The following is a 24,909-nucleotide window of genomic DNA, read 5'->3' on the forward strand; positions in this document are numbered from 1 at the left end:
AGAATTCCCATGCCTGGTAATTTCATTCATTCCATGCACTTATTAATTCCTACAGAAACTTTTATTGAATATATGCTGAGGAAACACCAAGTCAACAAAACAAAAGAAAGTGGCAAGTCCCTTAATTCAGTCTGTAGGGAGTGTGGGGGAGATGCAGAGGTGGTGTGAATCGCCCACCTGAGCCAGGGAGGCCAGGAAGGCAGAGCCAGACTTGGGGACTGGCAGTGTGCAAGAAAGGGAGCGATAGCCTGTGTCCCGGCCAGAAAGCTCTCCTTCTGACACTGTCGATCTGGTTTTCCTCCTGGATGCTGCCTGTGTGTGAAAGCAACTGCTGCTCTCTGTGCCTACCTGCCTTTGTTAATAGGGAAAATGCTCATGGTTGGTGGATGCTCACTTCTGCTCACCTTGGATCACTTCTACTGAAGGGGTGGCTTGACAGCAAGAAGACAGGAAGAAACTTTTGGGGATGATGAATATATTTTGCACCTTCACTGTGGTTGTGGTTTCATGGGACTAAATATTTGTCAAAACTGTTTGATTTGTTTCTCAGTATTTAGGAGAAAAAGGAAGCAGAAAACCAGGAAGTATACAGATGACCTGAAAAGCACCATTAACTACTCTGACCAAATAAAAGAGTAAGAAAAGCACTGCATTCAAGATTGGCAGAATAAACAATCCTCTCAAGTGTGCATGAAATATTTCCCAAGATAGATGGTACTCTGGGCCATCAAACAAAGCTTACAAATTGAAAAGAATAGAAATAATAGAAAGCCTCTTCTTAGACCATAATATAATTAAACTCAAAACCAAACACCAAGATATCTGAAAAATGCCCAAACATTGGAAATTTTAAAATATGCTCCCAAATAACCTATGGGTCAAAAAGGGAGTCTCAGGAGAATTCTACAAATGCATTAAGTTGAATGAAAATAAAAATATACATACAAAAAGTGGGATTCAGCTAGAGTGTTTCTTTGAGGGAAATATATAGCATATTTTAAATGTTTATATTAGAAAATAAAATCTAAAATCAATAACCAAAACTATCACCCTAGGAAACTAAAGAAAGAAGAGCAAGTTGAATTGAAAGAAATTGTAGAGGATCCCCCCTCCCTTCCTTCCCACATTCCCACCTCTTCCCCCTCACTCCCTACCCCCACCATTTGAGACACACAGACACACACATCATTTTACAACATGTTCATTTTATTTCCATCACCATGGGGCATACCCTGTGGGGTGTAAAATGTACTCTACACCCTGTTGGCTACTTATTTGGGGTTAGACCTCTGGAGACTTTACAGATAGACTTGAGGTCTCTGGCCTTGCCCAGGAATTACTGGTTGCCCAAGGAGTTGCTGGAGACGGTGGAAGTCTCCATGTCCTTGTGGTCCTGCTGTGGCTCATTTTGATTGAGTTCCTCATTTGGCTGGTCAGAGTGGCTGGATAGTGTTGGCCCACTCCATTCCTCAGGGTTTTTTGAAATGGTGGTCTTTCAGGGAGAGACTTTTGTTCCTGGAACTTCCTTGGCGGGTCCCTTTTCCCTTCCGCGTTGTCTTGGGAACCTGGAAGGACAACAGGGAGATCAAAGAAGGGCACTGGTTTGGGGAAGAGGATGGAGGAGGGGGGAGAACAGAGGCTTCATAGAGAAATGATACAGACTGGGGTGGGCGTTTTGCCAGGGGAGCACAGGAGTCGGAGCTTGGGTGGGCCGTTCACTTTGATAGGGCTTCTGGGCCGGGGTTGAGAGGATGCTTTCCCCTTCCTCGCCTCTTTGGTGTTGGCGGGTGGTTTTTGGACAATGGGCTGGAGGCTCGTGGTTTCCTGGACATCTTCACCACACCAGCATCTCTCAACAATCTACTCCAGTCCACCTGGTCTCCCCATGCCTCCTCCAGGACAGCGAAGGCAGGCCAGCAGGCTAGAAACTCACACAGCATTTTTATGTTAGTCTTGTGGTAGAATTCCTTTTCCCGGAAAGCTTGATATTTTCTCTTAACACCTTCAACTAATTGGATGAGGCCCATCCACATTATGGAAGTTATACTGCTTTACTTAAAGTCAACTGATTGTAAATGTTGATCACATCTACAAAATACCTTCACAGCAACATCTAGACTGCTGATTGACCACACAGCTGAGCACTATAGCCTAGACAGGTTGACACATAATTCTAGCCATTGCATATATCTTGCACCATACAAAAATATAACTCAAAGTGAACCACAGACTTTAAATGCCAAAATTACATTTTTTTTTTCTAGGACAAAACAAAAAAAAATATTGTGTTACCTGAGGTTATGTCTTAGCTCAGGCTGCCATAACATAATGTCATAGACTGAGTAGCTGAAACAATAGAAATTTATTTTTTTTTCACACTTTTGAAGTTTGGAAGTCCCAGATCATAGACTGGCAGGGTTGGCTTCTGGTGATGGCATTATTCCTGGCTTGTAGATGGCCCTTTATCAGTATGTCCGTTCTTGGCCTTTCCTCTGTGCATGTGCAGAGAGAGAGAGAGAGAGAGAGAGAGAGAGAGAGAGAGAAAAGTCATGCAGGCACAAAAGTACTTTCTTCTGTCTCTTCTCCCTTCTTATAACCACACCAACTCTATGGGATCAAGGCCCCACCCTTATGACCTTTTTTAATATCAGTTTCTTCCTTAGAAGTGTCATCTCCAAATACAGACACCCTGGGGCTGGAGGCTTCAAAACATGAATTTGGTGGAGGACATAGCATTAGCAAAGAATAGACACGTAGATTAATAAAACAGAATAAAGCTTAGAAACAGACCTGCACACATACAGTCAGGTGATTCACAACAAAGGCAATAATGGTGAACGTACAGGTTTTCCAATAAAAGATGCCTGAACAATTAGACATCTATACACAAATTATAATAACCTGGACATATCCTTACATATTCCACGAAAATTTGCTCAAGATACATCATAGACCTAATGAAAAATCCAAAAACTATACAACCTCTATAAGAAAACATAAGAGAATATCCACATAACTTTGAGTTTGGTGATGAGTTTTTAAATTCAACACCAAAAGCATGATCAGTGAAAGAAAAATTTGCCAAGTTGATTTTATTAAAATAAAAATCTTATGGTCTTCAAAAGACAGTGTTAAGAGAATGAAAACAGAAGCCACAGACTAGCAGAAAACATCTGTGGTACACATATGTGGTAAAGAACTTGTCTCTACAATATACACGAATTCTTAAAACTCAACGATAGAAAACAATGAAAACAGTCAAAGATCTGAACACACGCTACACCAAAGAAGATACACACATGGCAAATAAGCATACTAAAAGTACCGAGAGTCCTTTGTCATCAGATAATTGTGTACTAAAATGAGATACCACTACACACCTATTAGAATGTCCAAACGGACTGGGCGCGGTGGCTCATGCCTGTAATCCCAGCACTTTGGGAGGCCAAGGCGGGTGGATCACCTGAGGTTGGGAGTTTGAGACAAGCCTGACCAACATGGAGAAACCCCATCTCTACTAAAAATACAAAAAAATTAGCTGGGCGTGGTGGCACATGCCTATAATCCCAGCTACTAGGGGTGCTGAGGCAGGAGAATTGCTTGAACCTGGGAGGCGGAGGTTGCGGTGAGCCGAGATTGTGCCATTGCACTCCAACCTGGGCAAAAAGAGTGAAACTCTGTCTCCAAAAAAAAAAAAAAAAAAAAAAAGAATATCCAAAATCCATAAAAAACAAAACAAAGAAAACAAACCAAGACCAATTGCCAGTGAAGATGTGGAGCAACAGAAACTCCGGGCCTGGTGTAAATTAGTATTTTATCAAATGGCGATGGCTGTTATTTCTAATAATTTTAAACCCCAGGCCCTAACACTCTGGGATTTTGTTGTTGTTGTCATTGTTCTCCAGGAGTCATCAGAGAATATACATCTCAATAGGACATAGAATACTTAGCCCAAAAAGGAAGCTTCACCCATAAAATTCAGTTAAGTATTTCTTATTAGAGAATGTACTTCAAAATTTGGGTGTGCAGGAATTTTGCCCAGCCAGGTGCAGCTCAAAGCTCCTAGAATCTGTGTCAAAGACCAACTCCTTCCCTCTCTCCCAGTTGCTTTCCCACCCAAACCACTATTTATATCCATTTTGTTACCATCTAAAATCTGGCTCATGCTTACAATTGGTCAAATTGCACTTGAGATAACCTAGTTAGAATGCCTTTTTAATGGAGTCAGCTCTGGCTCTCCCTGCTCGGCAGAAAAGCACCTGGCCAGTGGCTTCTGGGTCACCCTGCTCGGAAATTCAGCCTTATTGCTCAGGAAACCGTTGCAGATGATGGATGCCCTTCACCTAGATCTTGGGTTGTGTTCAATAGCAGTGGGACAAAAGCACAGGACACCTTCCATTCCTGCCCCAGGTGGAGACTCCTCTCTCTTCATCCCCGATCCGAAATAAACCACTCAGAGTTGCTTTCCATTCCAGGCTTTTCTCTCACTCTCTGAGAATCTGGCCCTGGACCCACCCAGCTTCATTAGAGTCAGCTCCTTCAGAAGGAACTGCAGTTTATCAAAGCCAAAGATGCCCCAGCTCAGGGCATTTACACTCCACCACTCTCACCTGGAGCCCCACACCCTCACCCCTCTCTTACATTTCCTCTACATCTTACAGGACTTCTTGCCACCTTAATTATATGACTGCAGCTGCTAGACTCTATGACCCTATGTGTAGGCATGAGTCTGGCTTACCTTAGCATCCCCACTACTAACCTGGGGCCTTCCACTGAGCAGATGCTGAGTGAATGAGAGAGAAATGAGCCAGTGAACAGGAAGAATTATTTATTCCAATTTAATTTTTCTTACATTCTCAAAGAAACCAAGGAAATCCAGGTATCCATGGTTTTTTTTTTCAATTTTGCAGAATAGAGTGAGGTATAAGGCAAGAATTAACTATCTTTTAATGTCTTGAGTTCTCTGTATAATGTATGTTATTGCTAATTCTTTCACAATTCTAAGTAAATACTTATTTCACCGCTGTTATTATGTCACAATTCACAAAATGGAATGGATTTCCTAATCTGAATAAAAAACAAGACTCTTACTCCTAAACTATATAAACAGCACTATGTGTGACTACTGTCATTCTTTTTTTTTTTTTTTTTTTTTTTGAGATGGAATCTCGCTCTGTCGCCCAGGCTGGAGTGCAGTGTCCGGATCTCAGCTCACTGCAAGCTCTGCCTCCCGGGTTTACACCATTCTCCTGCCTCAGCCTCCCTAGTAGCTGGGACTACAGGTGCCTGCCACCTCGCCCGGCTAGTTTCTTGTATTTTTTTAGTAGAGACAGGGTTTCACCGTGTTAGCCAGGAAGGTCTCGATCTCCTGACCTCATGATCTGCCCGTCTCGGCCTCCCAAAGTGCTGGGATTACAGGCTTGAGCCACCACGCCTGGCCACTACTGTCATTCTTAAACTTGGATGCTGAAGTTCATTCAACCATCCGTTAAAAGGAACATTTGAACAATTCCAACAGGAAACAAAGATAAATCTCCGAGTCATCCAATAGAACAGAAACCCACTACTGAAAATGCTGACTGCTCTCTTCAAAGAGTGAAGAATGGGCCTCATGTCACACGAGGCAGTGGAAGCTAATGAATGGGGCCCTGGAAGGTGCACTGGCCCATACCCCCTCCCACTGGCCCTGGCTGCAACGCCTGTTCAGACTCACTCTTCCCCCTCTCTCCAAGCCCATTCATGCAGGGGTGGGTAGGAAATTCGAGGCTCTCCAGTGATCTTTAGCATATGGTACAGGACTTTCACATAGTTGGTTTCAACGAGGGCCCTTGGACCCCACAGGAACTCGTAGCATGCATGATCACTGAAGGGCACCTGCTGGTACTCTAGGTAATTTTCCTGCACCAATACTTGCGTGAGCAGCTTACTGGGATTTGCTAAGACACTGTCCTCCCTCCTGCCAGACAGCTCCAACACACTCAGCTCCTCCCAGACTTTCTCCTCAGGGGCACCGTCTCCCTCTATTGCTACTGTGGCCAGGATGATTATCAGGAGGTCTGTTGTGGGCATGATTTGATTTTCGCCCAGCAGGCCATTGTAGGAGAGGCCCAGGCAGGTGACAAGGATGTACAAGTGGCTGATGGGGACCACTTCCATCACCTCGATGCCAAAGACCAGCTGCAAGTACTCGGAGGCTTTGCTGAAGATCACAGGAAAGAAGTACTGGCAATTTTTTTTTTTTTTTTTTTTTTTTTTTTTTTTTTTTTTTTTTTTGAGACGGAGTCTTGCTCTGTCACCCAGGCTGGAGTGCAGTGGTGCAATCTCGGCTCACTGCAAGCCCCGCCTCCCACGTTCACGCCATTCTCCTGCCTCAGTCTCCTGAGTAGCTGGGACTATAGGCTCCCGCCACCACGCTCGGCTAATGTGTTGTATTTTTAGTAGAGACAGGGTTTCACAGTCTTCATCTCCTGACCTCGTGATCCACCCGCCTCCGCCTCCCAAAGTGCTGGGATTAGAGGCATGAGCCACCGTGCCCGGTCAGTACTGGCAATTTCTCATGACACTCTCCAGTATTTCTGCCATTGTGAACTGCTCTCTGGCTCAATACTTTAGGAGCAGAAAATGTACCAACTCAGCCACCTTCCTACTGAGTGCTGCTTGGAAGCCAGTCTCCAGGTCAGGAAAGGTGCTGGGCCCCTCCTCTTCTTGGTTGCTGGAGCCCTCATCAGATTGGCTCCAGAGAGTACAGTTGATGATAGTGGGGAGGGTGGAGGCTCCCTGAGGACTCTGGGGGAGGACCTGGTGACTCGGCAGCAGACACTTCCCCCAGGGTGACTTCCACTAGAGTAGAGGAGGAGGAGGCACTCTCCTGCTTCTCAGTAACAGGAACCTGGGCACCCACCAAGCCGAGGGCCTCTCCTCGGGCCTCAAGGCCTTCCTCAGGCTTGCAGTGCTGACTCCTCTGCTCCAGAGGCATGATGACTCTGGTCAGGGCAGCAGGCAGGAGTGTGGGCAGGAGCTGGACAATGGAGACCCACAGGCCTGGGGAGAGATGGAGCGTGTGAGAGGCCTCAGCTGAGAACTGAACTGAACCTTGAAGGCTCTAACAGGCTTACTTACATATCTTCTCCTTTAGTGCTGCCCCAGAACCTCCAGTCCTCCTTGTTGGCCTGTCACCTGAGAACCTGAAGGAGAAAGTGAGAGGGCACCTCAGGGTACAGCTGGCCAGTGCATGATGAGGCTGCATCACTGAGAGTAGGGAGGGTGAGGCCAGGCGCTCTGGAGCCCCATGTGATCTGGGGCGGGTGGTGCTGTTGGTGTGCATTCTAGGCAAAGCTTCAGTGTTGGCACTGTCTGCACCCGCTCTGCTCTGTGACTTCAGGACACTGCCTCAGACCAAGTCCTCACTGCCTTGTTCCTGGAGCTCCTGATTCCTGGGAGAGGAATCCATGGGCCTTCAGGGTGCAGACTGCAAGTACAGCCACGAATTCCAGAATTGTCAGGATGGTTGGCCAGACTCTGTGAGGTCTCCACTCTACTAGGGTGGAGGGTCCCCTCTGTGCTCACTCAGGGCCCTCACCTTTCTCCTTGTAGGGCCTAATCCCGCCCTTTTGCTGGCCTGAGAAACTCTCATGTCAAGAACTCACATTACTGATGTGGTACAGAAGGACATGAGGGACCAACATCTGGCCATACATGACCAGGTCCTCCCGCAAAGCACAATGAGAGATGTCCAAATTCATTGGAGTCCATGTGTCCTGGGTGATGAGCCTGCTTGGTCTTCACCTCCACTCCTCACAGGGCCTGAGAGCCTCCCTCTACTGACCTGAGTGCAGCCCCTTCAGACCAAGGCCTCCCCTTCCCTGACATCAGAGATCCCAGAATAATGGATAGACCTCAGCCGACACCACTGCCCAGGCTCTCTGAGGGAACAGCAGGGGCAGGGCAGATTTCTATGGGGCCCCTGTTTGCGTTCTTGCCCAGGAGTACCCTCAATCCTCCTGCAGGCTTCTCACCTGGATGCTTGGCAGATCTCAGGACCACCGCTTCTGTCGACTACATGGGGGCCCCTGTGTTGACCTGACTCATCCTCTGAAGAAAAGGTCCTCACCTCCCTGAGATCTGGAAACAGAAGTGAGGAGGGGCCACATCCTGTCACCCCCAAGTGGGTTGTCCAGGGCAGACCTCTTTGGTTTTAGGGTGAGGCTTCTCATGGCCTCCTATGGGTTACTCAGCTTTACTCCTGCCGAGGCCTGCCCTTCCTCAACCCCCAAGCCCCTGAAATGAGCAGACAGCTCCTCTTTACACCAACACCTTATGTCCCCGAGTGTTCCCCAACCTCCTGCCTGTGGTACAAATGAGATTGCCAATTAGAGTCATGCATGATAGGGCTCCCCTAGAGTTAAGAATAAGGGACAGCCAGACTCTGTGGCGTCCCTTCTTTCTGGGCCAGGGGTATCCCCAGTCCTCACGAAGGGGGCACACCTTGGGGCCGGCAGGTCCTGGGATTCCTCCCTCTGCTGACCTGAAGTACCACTCCTCAGACCACAGCCCTCAACTCTGTCACCTGAAGGTGCAATGAGCACGGGGTACATTCGGCCACTGTGCCCAGCATCCCCCAGCCCAAGGTTCCCACTGATCTGGACTGCGACCTCCCCTCAGTCCTCCCTCTTCTTCCTCCCCTTGACTCCTGGCAGGGCTGGGCCCCAACCCCCTGCTGAAGTGGGTCTGCATCACTAGGATTCCCGTGGCTGAATGAAAAGGTGCCTCAGTTTGAGACAGGGGTACCGTGGGCCCCCTGTCCTGGCATGCTGGGTCCCCTGAGGACTCCATTGACTTCCAGGAGGGCCTGGGCCTTTCCTCTGCTTCCCAAAGGCCTTGCTCACGATACCAAGCCCCTTCCCTCCCTTAGCCTTAAATGTGAACCTCAGGATCCGTGTGCCTGGCCGCCATTCCCGGAGCTTCTGTGGGTTGATAGCAGAGGCAAAGCCCGGATTCTGCCAGGATGGGGGTGGGGGTGAGGATGGGAATGGGGAATGCGGGATGGGGGTGAGGGTGGTGTTGGGGGATCAGAATGGTAGTGGGGGTGTGGAGCAGTTACCCTCAGTCCCCTCTCGGGGCCCTGACCTTGATTTCTGGCAGAGCCTGGGCCCTGCCCTCTTCTAACCAGCCCTGCCCTGATCACACAACGCTCTGACCACAGAGTTCCCTGCCGCTAAAGCGGCGGGGGTTGGCGGAGTGATGTGGTGGCGATCCACCCTTTGACGTCTTCCCATGTGGGGTGGTCCAAGGCTGGCAGCAGAGGCAGTGCTGGACTATTTGGGGCCCTCTGTCTGGGGTGAGACCCGCCTCAGTCCTCCCTCAGCATCTCACCTTGCCTCCTCACCAAGCCTGGGCCTACTTCCCTCCGCCGATAGCAGGCCGTTGCTCAGGGCGAGAATCTCGCTGTCCTCTGACCCCCAATGTGCAAGTCAGTGGCGTCACATCCGGGCAACGGTACTTCCCTGGGTCCACGGCAGGGGTGGAACCAGATTCGGCTTGCTGGGCGGGGATCTGGATGGGGGTGGGGGTAAGCATGAAGATGGTGTTGGGGGTAGGGGTGGGGTAGGGATTGGGATGGGGATCCTGAGGCTGTAGATCCTGGTGGATTCCGGAGAGTTGGGGGTGGGAGGGGCCTTTGGTCATCCCTCAGGGTCCTGACTTGGATGCCTGGCTGAGCCTAGACCGCCATCCTCTGCTGATTGTATCTGCTCCCCTCAGACCAAGTCTCTGACTCTGAGTCCCCCCAAAGTAGCATTGGGGGAAGGGGTGTGGTCGGGGTGACATCATTGCCAGTGTTTACCAGGGCTGACAAGAGGAGCTGAGCTGGACTCTGTGGTCCCACTATGTGGGTGAGGGTGGATCCTCAGTCCTCACTCAGGAGGGTCCTCTTCCTCACCCCTGGCTGTTGGATGAAGTGATGGGTGGGAGACGCTCTGTTTCTGTCACCTCTGAGCGTTTGTGCATCTGTACCCCTTGTAGAGAATGGCTACGGGTCCCAGGCCAGGTGCTGCCTGCAGGGCGGCAGCCCCCGCGGTTGTAGTGAGCTCTGGGAGAAGACACACACCTTCCCAGGAGGGCTCCTCCCCAGCCAGAGCTACACTTGGCAAACCTTCGGTCCTAAATGGTTTATTCTCTGAATCGAAGAAATAGAGTTTACATATCTTCCAAGTATATATGTAGGTAGCAATATATTTATTTATTTCTATGAAGTAATAGCCACCCTTAGTATGCATGATTCACTCTGATATCCTATTCTACTTCTATTCCAGTCTTTGTGTCCTGTTGAAAGAATTTTTTTTAAACATAATTCCTCTCCCACTATGTTGATTTCAGGTTGTTATTAGCAGAACTCTGGAGCCATACTGCCTTAACCAACCCAATTTTCCTGATGTCCTGCTATTACACTAGGCCTTTTGGCATCGTGTTTTCAGGGGCTGCCTCAGATTGTGCAATGAAGTAAAGTGGAAATTTTAAAACTTTTATTCTACCCATTCTTTCATCTGCCGTCTAAGCAGGCTACAAACCTCCCCAACATCCCTGCCACTAACCCCCTCCAACTGGCACTGCAAGTGTCAAACACAAGTACCAACTCAACAAGGTCTTCAGTCTCACCCTGGGCTGTCCCTGTTTTGTTGCATAGATTTTGTTGCTGATGCTGGTTTTTTCCTTTCTGTTTCCATTCTATAAATTTCTAGAGTTGATTTGGGAAGCAGAGCACAGCAGCCCAAATTTGCTTGTAATGTTGGTGGCTACAGGTAAGGCACTAGATTGTAAATAATTTAAGCTGAGTTTACAGTTTTACACTGCTGTGTTCCCCATGAATGAATATGTTATACTCTATATATTTCGAGCTCTTTTTTCCTGAATATGTCAGTATACTTCGATAGCTGCTTGTATAAACATCTTATACATTTTTATTAGACTTCTATTCAGGTAATTATTGGACTTTCTTGCTATTGCAAATGGCATATTGTCTATTAATTGTCATGGTTAGTTATTGCTTTCGTGAGGTGAAGATTTTGATTTTGCTGTAGTAATCTATTGCACACCTCGTTCTGACGGCCGATGCACTTGAATATTCCACATACCTTTTCCTTTGAATTTTCTTTTTTTTTTTTTTTTTTTTTTTGAGGCGGAGTCTCGCTCTGTCGCCCAGGCTGGAGTGCAGTGGCGCGATCTCGGCTCACTGCAAGCTCCGCCTCCCGGGCTCCCGCCATTCTCCTGCCTCAGCCTCCCGAGTAGCTGGGACTACAGGCGCCGCCACCACGCCCGGCTAATTTTTTTGTATTTTTTTAGTGGAGACGGGGTTTCATTGTGTTAGCCAGGATGGTCTCGATCTCCTGACCTCGTGATCCGCCCGTCTCGGCCTCCCAAAGTGCTGGGATTACAGGCTTGAGCCACCGCGCCTGGCCTTCCTTTGACTTTTCAAGATCAATAATGGTATTATCACTAAACATTACATGTTTTTCCAATATTCATACCACTTACTCATTTTGATACTTACAGCTCTTTGTGTCTCAATCCTGATTTCAAACGTAGAGATAATAGCCTACATCTACTCATTCCTGACTTGAATGATAATTCTTCGAACATTTCACATTTAAGTATGTTTTTGTTGATTTTATGAAACGGAAGTTCTCTTTGAGTATAGGTTAACTAAATATTTTCTTTTCTTTCATGAACTCATATTAAATTTCTTTTAAAAGCTTTTTCTGTACCCGTTGACACAATCAAATTTTTTCTCCTCCATTTTGTATGTAAGGAATTACAATGAAACAGTTTTTTCTAATGTTAAATCATATTTTATTTCCTTGGTCAGAGCCTGTTTATTTCTTTAATATGCTACTAATTTACATAGGATATTTATTGCTATGTGAGGGAGGTTACTTGATGTGTTCTTTTTCCATCAGGGGAGGGATGTGATCTTCATCTGGTTTTGAATCCAGGAGGGCTAGTCTGGGAGAATGAATTGAACAATTGTCAATCTTTTGTATGTTCTGGAAGAGTTGATGTAAGATGGTGGTTAGTTTTCCCTCATCATTTGGTAGAACTGGAATCCAAAACTGCCTAACCTGGAATGTTTGAGGGTGACTTGAGCTTTGAATATTGTACAGTTTCAGTTTATATAGCTTAATTAAAATTTTATATTTCTCTTTGGATCAGTTTGGTTACTGATTTATTTTATTTCTACAAAGTGGTCGGTTTCATTGAGGATTTCACTTTTAATGGCATATTTATGATAAAAATGTCTCATTAGGGAAAGCCTTCACACATACAGAATAACAGAAACCAATATAATGAACCCAGTATACTTGATACCCAGCATGAACAACTTTAACTACACAGCAAATCTGGTTCCAGTTAGACACTCACCTACCTGCATATCAGCTTCTGGAATAACATGGAGCAAATCTAAGGCATTATACCATTTTATCTCTAAATAACTTAATATGCATTTTAAAATAAAAGGACTTTTTATGAAACAAAAACCCAATAGTATTCATCTCTAAAAAGTTAAATAAATGATTATGAAATGTTCATCTATTTTACATACTTATCTGGATGACTTAAACTTTATAAAAAATATATTTCTTTGATGGAGTACACAAATATCATAACTTTTCCCCCAACTTGCTTCTCTCTGGTTGCTTCATACATCTATAATACAGGTAGGTTTCTGTGTGTGTGTAACATTTTACACTCTGTTACGTGATTCTCCAACCTCTTAAGTTACTTTTAAACTTTACATACATTAAGCTTCACTCTTTGTGCTGCAAAGATATATGGGTTTTGACAAATGCATACAGCCATTGTCTTAGTCCTTTTGGGCTCCCATAACAAAAATAGTGTCGACTGGGTGGCTTATAAACAACACAACATTATTCCTCACATTCTGCAGGTTGGGAAGTCCAAGATCAAGGTGCTGGCAGATTTCATGTCTGGTGGAGGCCTGCTCCCTAATTCATAGACAGCAGCCTTTTCCCTATGTCCTCACGTGCAAGAAAGGGTAAAGGATCTCTGTAGGGTCTATTTTATAAAAACACTAATCCCATTCATGAGGACTCTGCTCTCATGCTCTAGTCATTCTCCAAATATCCCACCTTCCACCTACTACCGTCACCTTGGTATTTCAGCACATGAATTTTGTGGCAACAAAAATATTCAGACCAAAGCAAGCATGCAACCACCTTTACAGTATGATGGATACTAGTTTGACTGCCCTGATAAATCCCTTGTGCTTGTCAGATAAACCCCGTGGCTACCACTGACAGCTTTTTCATCTTTATAATTTTGCGTTTTCCAGAATGTCATATAAATAGAATCTTATACTATGTAGCCTTTTTAGACTGGCTTCTTTCACGTAGCATAATGAACTGAAGAGTCATGTATAACTTTGTGTGGCTTGTAACTTATTCCTTTTCATTGAGGAGTGGTAGTATCAATGTCTGGTTGTATCATAGATATATATATATGATCTTGAAAATTCAAAGGAAAAGGTATGTGGAATATTCAAGTGCATCAGCTTTCAGAACGAGGTGTGCAACAGATTACTACAGCAAAATCAAAATCGTCACCTCAGGAAAGCAATATACATATATATTTATATATACATATATAGTATATTTAAATATACATATATAGTATATATTGTTCATATGTTAAATATATTGCATATATGTATATTTAAATATATTTATATGTGTATATTTAAATATGTAAATTTATGTGTATATTTAAATGTATGTATATTTAAATAAATATTTAGATATTTATATTTATATATACATATATATGTATATATCGATTCACCAAATGACATACATTTTGGATGCTTCTATTTTTGGCGATTATGAAATAAGCTACTGTACACATTCACATACAATTTTGTATGGAGACATGTTTTCAAATCAATTGGCTAAGTTGATTGAGTACGGCTGCTGAATCTTATGCTAAGCCTATGTTCAGTTTTTTAAGAAAATGTCAAATTGTCTTCCAAAGTGGCTGTACCATGTTGCATCTCCACCCGCAATGAATGAGAGTTTCTGTTGCTCCACATCTTCACTGGCAATTGGTCTTGGTTTTGTTTTCTTTGTTTTGCTTTTTATGGATTTTGGACATTCTAATAGGTGTGTAGTGGTATCTCATTTTAGTACACAATTATCTGATGACAAAGGACTCTCGGTACTTTTAGTATGCTTATTTGCCATGTGTGTATCTTCTTTGGTGTAGCGTGTGTTCAGATCTTTGACTGTTTTCATTGTTTTCTATCGTTGAGTTTTAAGAATTCGTGTATATTGTAGAGACAAGTTCTTTACCACATATGTGTACCACAGATGTTTTCTGCTAGTCTGTGGCTTCTGTTTTCATTCTCTTAACACTGTCTTTTGAAGACCATAAGATTTTTATTTTAATAAAATCAACTTGGCAAATTTTTCTTTCACTGATCATGCTTTTGGTGTTGAATTTAAAAACTCATCACCAAACTCAAAGTTATGTGGATATTCTCTTATGTTTTCTTATAGAGGTTGTATAGTTTTTGGATTTTTCATTAGGTCTATGATGTATCTTGAGCAAATTTTCGTGGAATATGTAAGGATATGTCCAGGTTATTATAATTTGTGTATAGATGTCTAATTGTTCAGGCATCTTTTATTGGAAAACCTGTACGTTCACCATTATTGCCTTTGTTGTGAATCACCTGACTGTATGTGTGCAGGTCTGTTTCTAAGCTTTATTCTGTTTTATTAATCTACGTGTCTATTCTTTGCTAATGCTATGTCCTCCACCAAATTCATGTTTTGAAGCCTTCAGCCCCAGGGTGTCTGTATTTGGAGATGACACTTCTAAGGAAGAAACTGATATTAAAAAAGGTCATAAGGGTGGGGCCTTGATCCCATAGAGTTGGTGTGGTTATAAGAAGGGAGAAGAGACAGAAGAAAGTACTTTTGTGCCTGCATGACTTTTCTCTCTCTCTCTCTCTCTCTCTCTCTCTCTCTCTCTGCACATGCACAGAGGAAAGGCCAAGAACGGACATACTGATAAAGGGCCATCTACAAGCCAGGAATAATGCCATCACCAGAAGCCAACCCTGCCAGTCTATGATCTGGGACTTCCAAACTTCAAAAGTGTGAAAAAAAAATAAATTTCTATTGTTTCAGCTACTCAGTCTATGGCATTATGTTATGGCAGCCTGAGCTAAGACATAACCTCAGGTAACACAATATTTTTTTTTGTTTTGTCCTAGAAAAAAAAAATGTAATTTTGGCATTTAAAGTCTGTGGTTCACTTTGAGTTATATTTTTGTATGGTGCAAGATATATGCAATGACTAGAATTATGTGTCAACCTGTCTAGGCTATAGTGCTCAGCTGTGTGGTCAATCAGCAGTCTAGATGTTGCTGTGAAGGTATTTTGTAGATGTGATCAACATTTACAATCAGTTGACTTTAAGTAAAGCAGTATAACTTCCATAATGTGGATGGGCCTCATCCAATTAGTTGAAGGTGTTAAGAGAAAATATCAAGCTTTCCGGGAAAAGGAATTCTACCACAAGACTAACATAAAAATGCTGTGTGAGTTTCTAGCCTGCTGGCCTGCCTTCGCTGTCCTGGAGGAGGCATGGGGAGACCAGGTGGACTGGAGTAGATTGTTGAGAGATGCTGGTGTGGTGAAGATGTCCAGGAAACCACGAGCCTCCAGCCCATTGTCCAAAAACCACCCGCCAACACCAAAGAGGCGAGGAAGGGGAAAGCATCCTCTCAACCCCGGCCCAGAAGCCCTATCAAAGTGAACGGCCCACCCAAGCTCCGACTCCTGTGCTCCCCTGGCAAAACGCCCACCCCAGTCTGTATCATTTCTCTATGAAGCCTCTGTTCTCCCCCCTCCTCCATCCTCTTCCCCAAACCAGTGCCCTTCTTTGATCTCCCTGTTGTCCTTCCAGGTTCCCAAGACAACGCGGAAGGGAAAAGGGACCCGCCAAGGAAGTTCCAGGAACAAAAGTCTCTCCCTGAAAGACCACCATTTCAAAAAACCCTGAGGAATGGAGTGGGCCAACACTATCCAGCCACTCTGACCAGCCAAATGAGGAACTCAATCAAAATGAGCCACAGCAGGACCACAAGGACATGGAGACTTCCACCGTCTCCAGCAACTCCTTGGGCAACCAGTAATTCCTGGGCAAGGCCAGAGACCTCAAGTCTATCTGTAAAGTCTCCAGAGGTCTAACCCCAAATAAGTAGCCAACAGGGTGTAGAGTACATTTTACACCCCACAGGGTATGCCCCATGGTGATGGAAATAAAATGAACATGTTGTAAAATGATGTGTGTGTCTGTGTGTCTCAAATGGTGGGGGTAGGGAGTGAGGGGGAAGAGGTGGGAATGTGGGAAGGAAGGGAGGGGGGATCCTCTACAATTTCTTTCAATTCAACTTGCTCTTCTTTCTTTAGTTTCCTAGGGTGATAGTTTTGGTTATTGATTTTAGATTTTATTTTCTAATATAAACATTTAAAATATGCTATATATTTCCCTCAAAGAAACACTCTAGCTGAATCCCACTTTTTGTATGTATATTTTTATTTTCATTCAACTTAATGCATTTGTAGAATTCTCCTGAGACTCCCTTTTTGACCCATAGGTTATTTGGGAGCATATTTTAAAATTTCCAATGTTTGGGCATTTTTCAGATATCTTGGTGTTTGGTTTTGAGTTTAATTATATTATGGTCTAAGAAGAGGCTTTCTATTATTTCTATTCTTTTCAATTTGTAAGCTTTGTTTGATGGCCCAGAGTACCATCTATCTTGGGAAATATTTCATGCACACTTGAGAGGATTGTTTATTCTGCCAATCTTGAATGCAGTGCTTTTCTTACTCTTTTATTTGGTCAGAGTAGTTAATGGTGCTTTTCAGGTCATCTGTATACTTCCTGGTTTTCTGCTTCCTTTTTCTCCTAAATACTGAGAAACAAATCAAACAGTTTTGACAAATATTTAGTCCCATGAAACCACAACCACAGTGAAGGTGCAAAATATATTCATCATCCCCAAAAGTTTCTTCCTGTCTTCTTGCTGTCAAGCCACCCCTTCAGTAGAAGTGATCCAAGGTGAGCAGAAGTGAGCATCCACCAACCATGAGCATTTTCCCTATTAACAAAGGCAGGTAGGCACAGAGAGCAGCAGTTGCTTTCACACACAGGCAGCATCCAGGAGGAAAACCAGATCGACAGTGTCAGAAGGAGAGCTTTCTGGCCGGGACACAGGCTATCGCTCCCTTTCTTGCACACTGCCAGTCCCCAAGTCTGGCTCTGCCTTCCTGGCCTCCCTGGCTCAGGTGGGCGATTCACACCACCTCTGCATCTCCCCCACACTCCCTACAGACTGAATTAAGGGACTTGCCACTTTCTTTTGTTTTGTTGACTTGGTGTTTCCTCAGCATATATTCAATAAAAGTTTCTGTAGGAATTAATAAGTGCATGGAATGAATGAAATTACCAGGCATGGGAATTCTTTTATTCAAATTATGGAGTCTGCCTATCCCGGGCCTCCTGCCTGCATGAAGAAACCCACAGTTCCTTCACCTGTGCTCCTTTGGGTTCAGAAATTCCGTGGCAACTACCACAGAGCGGGTCACTGCAGATGCCTTCTCCCTAGGCCCAAACACTGTCATGGAGGTGAGGATGCTCCCAACAGGATGGTGCATGATGCTTCCTCTATTGGACCCCACACATCCCCATCAGTTCCACAAGGAAGGGTGCCAACTCCACTGCCTTGCCATCCAACCCGCTTACGTACACAGCATGGGCCAGCCCACTACAGTAGACACTGTCTGGTGGCAACATAGACCAGTGATCAGAGCCCCAGGACACCTGTTTCCTCGTGTGCCAAGAGATCAGAAGTCTCACGAGTCCATCGGAGACATAGTCACCACCTGCATCTTTTTCATTGCATGTCCACAGTCAGTCCTTCATCTGCAGAGTTGGAGCTGACTAGTCCCAGGGCACTCTTCCTCCAACTTCCTCTCCATGCAGCCATGCTGCCACCTTACACTCCTCATAAATATTCCTGGCCTGTCTTGGCTGTTGCTCAGTCCAGGCTCTATGGAGGGTCCACAGGGGATAAAACAGCAGCCCGCAGCAGGCATGAAGACAACTCCCTGCCCTGGGACACTGGCAAAAGTGCACACAACCACTGGAGTGGTCGAGAGGGAACTCACCCAGAATGATGCAGGGAGCCAGCCATACTCTTCGTGAGAGAGGGGAGGGGATTCTGAGGGAGGGTTGGGTGTTCAGCACACCGCTGGTGCATTCAGTCAACAGGCCTGTCCATTCAGATCACACGGACCCCTCCAGCTGGTGATTATGATACTAGAATTTTCGAAGCCTATTCCTGTTCATTGTCCTGCCCTCCATCTTCCCTTACCCCTTCTGTCCCTCAGGTTCCTGCCCCCACCGGACTGAACTCTGGATTCAGAGCTCTGAATGACAGCCTGCCTGGGACTCTGTGGACTTCGTTTCATATATGGTCTCTCTCATGGACTCTGGCCTTTGCTCTCCCCTTGTATTCGTTCATTTTCATACTGCTGTAAAGAAATACCTGAGACTGGGTAATTTATAATAAAAAAAAAAAAGAACTTTAATGGACTGACAGTTCTACATGGCTGGGGAGGCCTCACAATCATGGCAGAAGGCAAAGGAGCAAAGATATGTCTCACATGGCAGCAGGCAAGAGAGCATGTGCAGGGGAATTGCCCTTTGTGAAAACATCAGATTTCCTAAGACTTATTCACTATGGCGGGAACAGCATGGGGGAAACTTACCCCTGTGATTCATTTACCTCCCACCTTGTCCCTCCCATGACACCTGGAGATTATGGGAGCTACAATTCAAGATGAGATTTGGGTGGGGACACAACCAAACCATAACACCGCTGGATCCTCCCTATTACCCTCATGGGCCGAGGGTGTCCTGTCTGCTCTCTTTCCCTGGCTCCTGTTCATTCTGATCAAATCCTTCTCAAAGGATTTGAGAAATGTCGTGTCTCCATTTCAGAATTTTAAATCATGCCTAGAGAAATGTTACTCAGCACGTCACTGTATAAATCCAGCTTCATATGGCTAAGGGATTAAGTTAGTGTGTACTTAACCGAATTAGAGAAAGGAAAGACACAATTTAAAATAACAGCGAGGCAATATTTCTTCACCAAATTTTATTCATAATTTTCACCAACAATTAGAAGATTGATAACACAAAATCTTTCTGTGAGTGTAGGATATTCACGTCTATTCATTTGTGAGAAAATTCATTGGTACAGTATTTTTGGAATACATTTTGACAGTATTTCTAAAGAGTTAAACTATTCACACCATTTCTACATTAACCCAATGCCCATGTTAATATATCTTTCTTATTGGAAAGTATGCATATGTGTCCAAAAACGTATGCTTATTTCAGTTCTATTAATCATAGCAACAAACGGGAAAGAATGTATATGTGTTTATCAGGAAAAGAAAAGTTTAGTTAACTATGGCACCCACCCACTTTAGAATTCTAGGGGATATTTACAAAAGTGATGTCAGTGGTAGGTACAGTTGGGGGAAGACGTTGCATTCATCTTATTACGTGGGAAAGGCATGTGACATGTCAATATGTACATCACTACTTGTGGGTGTTAGAAACACTATTTATAATTTTCATAAAACATCCATGTCCAAAAAATCCTTGACTGAGCTTTAAAATGCTGTGCATGGAGCTCATCCTCCACACTCTTCTTCATCAAATCACCACCAACTCACCCTTCTCCCTCCCTCTCAACTAACGGAACAACATCACTAACCTCAGAAGTCAGGTCAACAGAGACTGTCTCCATCAGTTCACAGTCCCTCACTTCCTAAAACTCTTACATGTCTTTCCACCTCACCATCTCCCTCACGCCCCCCAGAGACTGAGTTAAGGGCACTGCTGCTTTCTTGTGTTTTGTTGACTTGGTGTTTCCTCAGCATATATTCAATGAAAGTTTTCTGTAGGAATGCGTAAGTGCATGGGATGAATGAAGTTATCAGGCATGGGAATACTTTGATTCAAATTATGGAGTCTGCCCGTCCTGGGCCTCCTGCCTACATGACAAAACCCACAGTTCCTTCACCTGTGCTCATTTGAGTTCACAAATCCCGTGGAAACTACCACGGAGAGGGTCACTGCAGACGTCTTCTCCCCTGGACCAAACACTGTCATGGAAGTGAGGATGCTGCCAACAGGATGCTTCCTGTATTGGACCCCGCATGTCCCCATCAGCTTAACAAGGAAAGCTGCCACCTCCACTGCCTTGCCATACAACTTGCTCACGTTCAGACCTTGGTCCAGCCCTCTCCCCTGACAATGTCTGCTGGCAACATAGGCCAGTGATCACTGCCCTAGGACACCTGTCCCCTTGTGTGTCAAGAGTTCAGAAGCCACAGATGGCTATCTGAGACACAGTCACCACCTGGATCATTTTCAAGGCACGTCCACAGCCAATCCTTCATCTGCAGAGTCTGAGCTGACTAGTCCCTGGGCACTCTTCCTCCCATTTCTCCTCCATGCAGTCCCACTGCCCCTTTCAACTGCATTCCTGACCTGTCTTGGCATTTGGTCATCAGTCAGCAACCCACTCACATAGCCCAGACTCTGTGGAGGGTCCCCAGGGGATAAAACACCAGCCCCGAGCAGGCATGAAGACAGCTCCCACATCTGGGACGCTGGTGAAGGTGCAAAGGACCACTGGAGTGTTCAAGAGAGGCAGCTGGCCCAGAATGATGCAGAGAGTCAGCCAAGCTCTTCCTGAGAGAGGGAAGGGGATTCTGAGGGCAGGAAGGTTGACCAGCACAGCCCTGGTGCATTCAGCCAACAGGCCCGCCCACTCAGATCACAGGGCCCCCTCCAGCTGGTGACGATGGTGCTGGGATTTCCCAAGCCTATTCCTATTCATTGTCCTGTCCTCCCTCCTCCTTCCCCCTTCTCTCCCTCAGGCCCGACTCCACCGTCCTGAACTCTGGATTTAGAGCTCGGAGTGCCAGCCTGCCTGGGGTTCTGTGGACTTGGTTTCTCATGTGGTCTCTCTCATGGACGCCAGCAACGGCTCTCCCCTGGATCCTCCCGGGATCCTCCCTCACGGGCTGAGGGTCTCCTGTCTGCTCTCATTACCTGGCTCCTCTTCAGTCTGACCAAATCCTTCTCAAAGCAGAGAAGAAATGTCCTGTCCACATTTCAGAATTTTAAATCGATTGTGATTTTTATGAGAATTTGAATTGGTACAGCATTTTTGTAATACAATTTTAGAAATATTTTAGATGTTAAACTATGTTCACCCTTTCACTTTAACCCAATGTACGTGTTAATATATCCTTCTTCTCAAAACTTCTAGAATCTGAGTCAAAGACCAACTCCTTCCCTCTCTCCCAGCTGCCTTCCACCCAATCCACTATTTTCATGTATTTTGTTACCATCCAAAATCTAGCCCGTGCTTACAGTTAGTCAATTCGCACTTGAGATTAGCTAGTCAGAATGCCTTTTTAGTGGAGTCAGCTCTGGTTCTCCCTGCCTGGCAGAAAAGCACCTGGCCAGTGGCTTCTGGGCCACCCTTCCCGGGAAATTCAGCCTTATTGCTCAGGAAACCCATGCAGATGATGGGTGTCCATCACCTAGATCTTGGGTTGTGTTCAATAGCAGTGGGACAAAAGCACAGGACACCTTCCATTCCTGCCCCAGGTGGAGACTCCTCTCTCTTCATCCCCGATCCGAAATAAACCACTCAGAGTTGCTTTCCATTCCAGGCTTTTCTCTCACTCTCTGAGAATCTGGCCCTGGACCCACCCAGCTTCATTAGAGTCAGCTCCTTCAGAAGGAACTGCAGTTTATCAAAGCCAAAGATGCCCCAGCTCAGGGCATTTACACTCCACCACTCTCACCTGGAGCCCCACACCCTCACCCCTCTCTTACATTTCCCCTACATCTTACAGGACTTCTTGCCACCTTAATTATATGACTGCAGCTCCTAGATTCTACAACCCTATGGGTAGACGTGATTGTGGCTTACCTTACCATCCCCACTATTAACCCAGGGCCTTCCACAGAGCAGATGCTGAGTGAATGGAAAAGAAATGACCCAGTGAACAGGACAAATTATTTATTCAGATTTAATTTCTCTTGCATTCTCAAAGAAGCCAAGGAAATCCAGGTATGCATATTTGTTTGATTTTACAGAATAGACTGAGGTATAAGGCAAGAATTAACTATCTTCTAATGTCTTGAGTTCTTTATCTCTTGTATGTTATTGCTAATTCGCTCACAATTTTAAGCAAATACTTTTTCCACTGCTGCTGTTATGTCACAATTCACAAAATGGAATGGATTTCCCAATCTGAATAAAAAACAAGACTCTTACTCCTAAACTATATAAACAGCACTATGTGTGACTACCGTTATTCACAAACGTGGATGCTGAAGTTCATTCAACCATCCGTTAAAAGGAACATTTGAACAATTCCAACAGGAAACAACGATAAATCTCCAAGTCATCCAATAGAACAGAAGCCCACTACTGAGAATGCTGACTGCTCTCTTCAAAGAGTGAAGAATGGGCCTCATGTCAAGGCAGTGGAAGCTAATGAATGGGGCCCTGGAAGGTGCACTGGCCCAGACCCCTCCCACTGGCCCTGGCTGCAACGTGTGCTCGGACTCACTCTTCCCCCTCTCTCAAAGCCCATTCATGGAGGGGTGGGTAGGAAAAGTGAGGTCCTCCACTGATTTTTAGCATATGGTACAGGACTTTCACATAGCTGGTTTCAAGGAGGGCCCTTGGACCCCACAGGAACTCGTAGCATGCAGGATCACTGCCAGGCACCTGCCGGTACTCCAGGTAGTTTTCCTGCACGAAATCTTGGGTGAGCAGCTTCCTGGGATCGGCGAAGATACTGTGCTCCCTCCCCTCAAACACCTCCAACACACTCAGCTCCTCCCAGATTTTCTCCTCAGGGGCGCAGTCGCCTTCTTTTGCGATTATGGCCAGGACGATTATCAGCAGGCCTGTCTTGGGCATCATCTGATTGTCGCCCAGGAGGCCATCGTAGGAGAGGCCCAGGCAGGTGACAAAGATGTACAAGTGGCCGACTGGGTCCACTTCCATCAGCTCGATGACAAAGACCAGCTGCAAGGACTCGAAGGCTTTGCTGAAGATCACAGGAAAGAAGTACTGGCAATTTCTCATGACACTCTCCAGCATTTCCGCCTTTGTGACTGGCTCCCTGGCTCGATACTTGAGGAGCAGAAAATGAACCAACTCAGCCACCTTCCTACTGAGTGCTGCCTGGAAGCCGGACTCCAGGTCACGAAAGGTGCTTGGCCCCTCCTCTTCTTGGCTGCTGGAGTCCTCATCAGATTGGCTCCAGAGAGTGTAGCTGATTGTAGTGGGGAGGGTGGAGGCTCCCTGAGGACTCTGGGGAGGACCTGGTGACTCCGCAGCAGGCACCTCTCCCAGGGTGACTTCCACTACAGTAGAAGAGGAGGAGGCAGTCTCCTGCTCCTCAGTAGCAGGAGCCTGCGCACCCACTAAGCCCAGGGCCTCTCCTTGGGCTTGAAGGCCTTCTTCAGGCTTGCAGTGCTGACTCCTCTGCTCAAGAGGCATGATGACTCTGGTCAAGGCAGCAGGCGGGAGAGTGGACAGGAGATGGGTAATGAAGACTCACAGGCCTGAGGAGAGAGGGAGTGTGTTAGAGGCCTCAGCTGAGAACTGAACTGACCCTTGGAGGCTCTATCAAAGGCTTACTTACAGATCTTCTCCTCCAACGCTCCTCCAGAGCCTTGGGTCCTCCTTGTCGGCCTGACCCCTCAGAACCTGAAGGAGGAAGTAAGAGGGGACCTCAGGGTACAGCTGGCCAGTGCATGATGAGGCTGCATCACTGAGAGTAGGGAGGGTGAGACCAGGTGCTCTGGAGTCCCATTTGTTCTGGGGCAGGTGGGGCCCTTGGTGTGCATTCAAGGCAAACCTTCAGTGTTGGCACTATCTCAGCCCCCTCTACTCTGCGACCTGAGGACACTGCCTCAGACCAAGGCCTCACTGCCTGGTTCCTGGAGCTCCTGGTTCCAGGGAGAGGAATCCACGGGCACTCTGGGTCCAGACTGCAAGCATAGCCACAGATTTCCAGAACTGTCAGGAGGCATGGCCAGACTTTGTGAGGTCCCCACTCTACTGCCGTGGAAGTTCCCCTCTGTGCTCACTCAGAGTCCTTACCTATCTCATTGCAGAGCTTAATCTCGCCATTTTGCTGGCCTGAGAAACTCTCATATCAAGAACTCACATCTCTGATACGGTACAGAAAGCCATGAGGAAACCCACATCTGACCATAGATGCCCAGGTCCTCCCGGGAAGAACAACGAGAGATGTCCAAATTCATTGGAGTCCATGTGTCCTGGGTGAGAAGCCTGCTTGGTCTTCACCTCCACTCCTGGCAGGGGCTGAGACCCTCCCTCTACTGACCTGCGTGCAGCCCCCTGAGACCAAGGCCTCCCATTCCCTGACCTCAGTGATCCCAGGATGATGGAGAGATCTCAGCTGATAGCCCTTTCTAGGCTCTCTGAGATAACAGCATGGGCAGGGCAGATTTCTATGGGGCCCACTGTCCACGTTCTGGCCCAGGGGTACCCTCAATCCTCCCTCAGGCTCCCCGCCTGGATGCATGGCAGATCCTAGGACCACTGCTTCTGTGGACCAGATGGGAGTCCCTGTGTTGACCTGAGTCATCCTCTGAAAACAAGGAACTCGCTCCCCTGAGGTCTAACAACGAAAGTGAGAAGGGGCCACATCCTGTCACCCCCACGTGGGCTGTCCAGGGCTGACC

At 46.1% G+C, this 24,909-nt stretch overlaps 3 protein-coding genes and 1 pseudogene across 5 annotated transcripts; 1 reads left to right on the top strand and 3 right to left on the bottom strand.

Annotated features, from left to right (window-relative positions):
- Positions 1–1,185: 1,185 nt before the first annotated feature.
- LOC102132915 (chondrosarcoma-associated gene 2/3 protein) lies at positions 1,186–2,194 on the bottom strand. 2 transcript variants are annotated; one of them, XM_005594857.4, is made up of 2 exons: positions 1,720–2,194; positions 1,186–1,565 (listed from the first exon to the last, which is right to left on the bottom strand). In XM_005594857.4, exons 1-2 carry the CDS (start codon positions 2,031–2,033, stop codon positions 1,496–1,498), a joined length of 384 nt encoding a protein of 127 aa, XP_005594914.1. In that variant the 5' UTR covers positions 2,034–2,194; the 3' UTR covers positions 1,186–1,495. The 2 variants fall into 2 exon arrangements, with proteins under 2 accessions (XP_005594914.1, XP_005594915.1); XM_005594858.4 differs by having other exon boundaries at positions 1,189–1,565; positions 1,771–2,185.
- A 3,515-nt stretch (positions 2,195–5,709) lies between these two features.
- On the bottom strand, positions 5,710–6,976 carry LOC102133550 (melanoma-associated antigen 12-like; annotated as a pseudogene).
- An 8,537-nt stretch (positions 6,977–15,513) lies between these two features.
- Positions 15,514–16,165, top strand: LOC123571193 (chondrosarcoma-associated gene 2/3 protein). Of its 2 annotated transcripts, none has more exons than XM_045383912.2 (2): positions 15,514–15,827; positions 15,982–16,165. In XM_045383912.2, the coding sequence occupies exons 1-2, from the start codon at positions 15,514–15,516 to the stop codon at positions 16,049–16,051; spliced, it is 384 nt and encodes a 127-aa protein (XP_045239847.1). In that variant the 3' UTR covers positions 16,052–16,165. The 2 variants fall into 2 exon arrangements, with proteins under 2 accessions (XP_045239847.1, XP_045239848.1); XM_045383913.2 differs by having other exon boundaries at positions 15,514–15,776.
- A 6,033-nt stretch (positions 16,166–22,198) lies between these two features.
- LOC102134827 (melanoma-associated antigen 3-like) lies at positions 22,199–23,754 on the bottom strand. The gene has a single exon (XM_005594861.5). The coding sequence runs from the start codon at positions 23,693–23,695 to the stop codon at positions 22,751–22,753; it is 945 nt and encodes a 314-aa protein (XP_005594918.3). The 5' UTR covers positions 23,696–23,754; the 3' UTR covers positions 22,199–22,750.
- Positions 23,755–24,909: the final 1,155 nt, after the last annotated feature.

The sequence above is a fragment of the Macaca fascicularis genome, chromosome X (assembly GCF_037993035.2).
Source record: "Macaca fascicularis isolate 582-1 chromosome X, T2T-MFA8v1.1".
Taxonomy (NCBI): Eukaryota; Metazoa; Chordata; class Mammalia; order Primates; family Cercopithecidae; genus Macaca; species Macaca fascicularis.

Coding starts and splice junctions, on each gene's coding strand:
- LOC123571193 (XM_045383912.2), top strand. CDS start 15,514: ATGTGGATGGGCCTCATCCAATTAGTTGAAGGTGTTAAGAGAAAATAT. Junction 15,828..15,981: donor GGCCCAGAAGCCCTATCAAA/GTGAACGGCCCA, acceptor TTGTCCTTCCAG/GTTCCCAAGACAACGCGGAA.
- LOC102132915 (XM_005594857.4), bottom strand. CDS start 2,033: ATGTGGATGGGCCTCATCCAATTAGTTGAAGGTGTTAAGAGAAAATAT. Junction 1,566..1,719: donor GGCCCAGAAGCCCTATCAAA/GTGAACGGCCCA, acceptor TTGTCCTTCCAG/GTTCCCAAGACAACGCGGAA.
- LOC102134827 (XM_005594861.5), bottom strand. CDS start 23,695: ATGCCTCTTGAGCAGAGGAGTCAGCACTGCAAGCCTGAAGAAGGCCTT.